Genomic DNA, 3,688 nt, shown 5'->3' on the forward strand with positions numbered 1-3,688 from the left:
GCATTTGTGGGTTCGATTACAGGTTCAAAATGGCCAGAAACAAAGACCTTTCTTCTGAAACTCCTCAGTCTATTCTTGTTCTGAGAAATGGAGCTATTCCATGCGAGAAATTGCCAAGAAACTGAAGATCTTGTACAACGCTACATACTACTCCCGTCACACAACAGCGCAAACTGGCTCTAACCAGAAGAGAAAGAGGAGTGGGAGGCCCTGGTGCACAACTGAGCAAGAGGACAAGTACATTAGAGTGTCTAGTTTGAGAAACAGATGCCTCACAAGTCCTCAACTGGCAGCTTCATTAAATAGTACCCGCAAAACGGTGTTAAAACAACAGTTTCTTTGATACATTGAAAATTCCAACCAAATGTTTGTTACTAAAAGCAGTTTAATTATGCTACAAATAGTAATATTTCTTCTTGGTGTCTTTGTGACAGTGGTGATATCCTTCACTGCTGCTGAAGGTATATGACATCAGAGTACACTGCATCCTCTCTGCTGGTCTTCTCTCTCACTCTTCTAGAGGAGGAGTTGTTCTTGGGGGTGAAACTCACAGCTGCGTAGTTCAACACGTCACTGTCTTGATTCTGAGGGGGGTGGAGCCATGAGGAAAACCATTATGATGACAGCATTATCTACTATATAATGTTTCTATTCTCCTGTGGAAGAAAACACTACCAAAGAAATGACTGTTCAGACGTTACACCCACTACAATGACCTGACAGTCAGTGGAACAGTGACAGACAGAAGTTCCACAGAAAAATAAACAATGATCACAAATATAAGTAGGCTACATCTAGTACAGTGACATATTACTTGCAAGAAAGCTTAATAAAAAAAAATGCACAAATAAGTTGAGTACTAGCTGTAAGGAAAGTTAAATGGCAGTTTCTTGTAAAAACTATAAATATTATATATTTATAAATGTTGACAAGTTTATCTGATTTCTCTGAGACATTGGGACATCAGTCCTCCCTTCAAAGAGATTGAAATAGAGAAAGGCCAGCTATTATTTTTTATGACAATCCATCTCTTTTTAACCTCATGTAGTTAATTAACAATGCTTATATTTTGGGCATTTAATGAATATTTACAGAATGTACATTGCATAGAGATGCATGTAACATTAGACACATCAGTTGTAACATCACATACATTGGATACATTAGATATAACGTAATACCTCTGCTATCTCTGTTCAGAGTCTTGCACAGCGCCCAGACAAGTAGAAGGGTCACTATCCCCAGAACGATGTTGGAGACGACCAAGGGCAGAACAGTAGGACTCAGATCAAATGGAGAATCATGCTCTGGAACTGTGGAAAGGGTATCAGAGAATTCATGTTGTATTCATGAGCGCTTAGGAAGATCATCAAACAGTAAAGTATGACATCAAAAGCTAATGGTGATATTGTATAGCTTGTTGAGACAAATGAGGTCATTTGGAGGTAGGCTGCTTGCACGAATATACTGTATTGTTGGGGATATTCACAGATTAAATGGGATTTACCTTGAATGTTCAGCTTGGTCCCATTCCCAAACTGTATCACCCCACATGAGGCACAGCACAGTTTGTCCCAGCATCAGAGAAGCTGAGGTTCCTCTTGGGGAGGTTGTAGACACAGCTCTGTATAGGAGACCCAGCCTCAGGGCTCTTCTCACACTGATCACTCCTGTCTCCATGGGAGTAAAGGATTCCTGGATGTAGAAGAGACTGCTGTACATGCTGTCAGAGAGATGGATCCTGAAAAGAAACACCCCAAAGATAAAGATGCAACTCCTTCTTCCACTGCAGATACATCTGTAGATGGTGATATTAAAGAAGAGCAACTTCTAAAAGGGAGTCACATACCTCTGCACTGCAGACACTTTCTCTGATTCATCTTGTACATGATGCACGCAAGGACAATGATCAGGATTAACGAGAAAGCCAATCCTACACCCAGGCAGTACACCAAGAGAAGAGGGTCTGCCCTATGGCCTGTGGACATTCAAATATTGATGGAGGACACTCAGAATAGCAAGTAAATGTATGTTCTACACAGTAGATTAGTAAAATAAAGAAAAAGATTCAAGCCGTATCAACTACCTTGAATGTCCAGCTTGGTCCCATTGCCAAACAGTATCTCCCCACATGAGGCCACAGCACAGTAGTAAGTCCCAGCATCAGAGTGGCTGAGGTTCCTCTTTGGGAGGTTGTAGACACAGCTCTGTGTAGGAGAGCCAGCCTCAGGGCTCTTCTCACACTGATCACTCCTGTCTCCATGGGAGTAAATGATTCCTGGACGGGATTCTCCTGAGCCATGTCTGAACCAATAGACACTGTGTTCTCCTACACATGTCTCAGTGTGTAGTGTACAGTTCAGAGTCACAGAGTCTCCTGGCTGGACTGACTCAGACACAGGCTGCTGGAGCACAGTCATGTTTCTGGACCCTAAACCTGACAGGAAGGTTTATAAGTCAGTAAATCTGTTCCCTATGTTGTGTCCCAACTTATATTGTTGAAATCATACACAGTCATATCTGATTATGCAAATACAGCATAATTAAGCCATTGTATCAAAAACGCAAAGATGAAAAGCCCTCAGATTATAGTCGCAGAAAATGTGTTACAATTTTCTTTCTTTGTAAATTCAGATGTTGTCCCTTTCACAATGAGAATTGCTCCTTCTTCAAACTCCACCTGGTTGGCATAAGAGTTCCCACAGTAATATGTGGCTGAATCAGAGAGCTGCATGTCTGAGATCTTTAGGTGATTCATTCCTTCACCGCTTTGCACTGAGAAGCGAGTGTTACCCTTAAATTCATGGTAAAATGTTGCATTCTTGTTATACTTGTAAAAGACTGATAAGATTTGAAGATTGTCACCCAATGTTTCCTTGTACTACATAAAGTACAGTGCCCTGTTGCCTATAGAAGCAGTGCAAAGTCACTGTCTCTCCAACATTGGCTGTAACAAGATGAATTTCCGAGGATTGTGCAGCAGCTAGAATACACACAGAGACATGATCCGTTACTTCCACAAGTCCTTTATATACCCAAAAAATCTATGAATTGCAAAAATAAAGTATCTGAGTGTACATCCCTTAAGCAGACAAGAAGTGCCAGTATCAGACACAGTGATATCATATTTGAAGATGTCCTCTTCACAACCTTTGTCTTGAGTGGAAAAGTCCACCCATGTAGACCCCACTTTAACTATGGTGTTATTGGTGATTGGACGAACTGGACGTGTCATTTTTGTTAACATCTTATTCAGCCAACCGTGGTCTTCGTAACTAAAAATCACTCATAGAATCCATGCAAAGTGAACCAGTGCTTACTGTATAGGATATTATGTTGAGGGTGGGTGAAGCATAGACACTTCGTGGTGTCTAACTGAATCTTTTTTTTGTGGGGGAAACGTATAGTTTGCTATGTGGGCACCAGCTGAATCGAAGATGTCCAACAATGAGGCAATGTGTAAAGAGAATATATGAATATCCTTCATTTAATTGGGTTAAAAGTATAATATTATGTGGTAAGTATGCAGTAGATTTTCAAGCATACCTTACAAATTCATGTACCTGTATCCTCTTGTTGTCAAACTCAGTTGTGTGCCTTAGATAGATTTAGCCCCACCCCATGCAACAGTTACAGGGAGTACTACTGATGACCTATAGGGGGACTGTTATACATACTTTTACATTTT

General features: G+C 40.8%; 1 gene segment (V, D, J or C); it reads right to left on the bottom strand.

Annotated features, from left to right (window-relative positions):
* Positions 1 to 410: 410 nt before the first annotated feature.
* LOC115198334 (Ig kappa chain V region K29-213-like) lies at positions 411 to 2,482 on the bottom strand. The segment is given in 3 exon segments: positions 411 to 584; positions 1,182 to 1,313; positions 2,087 to 2,482. Coding segments are annotated over 3 exon segments (480 nt in total).
* Positions 2,483 to 3,688: the final 1,206 nt, after the last annotated feature.

Source organism: Salmo trutta, chromosome 8 (assembly GCF_901001165.1).
Source record: "Salmo trutta chromosome 8, fSalTru1.1, whole genome shotgun sequence".
Lineage (NCBI taxonomy): Eukaryota > Metazoa > Chordata > Actinopteri > Salmoniformes > Salmonidae > Salmo > Salmo trutta.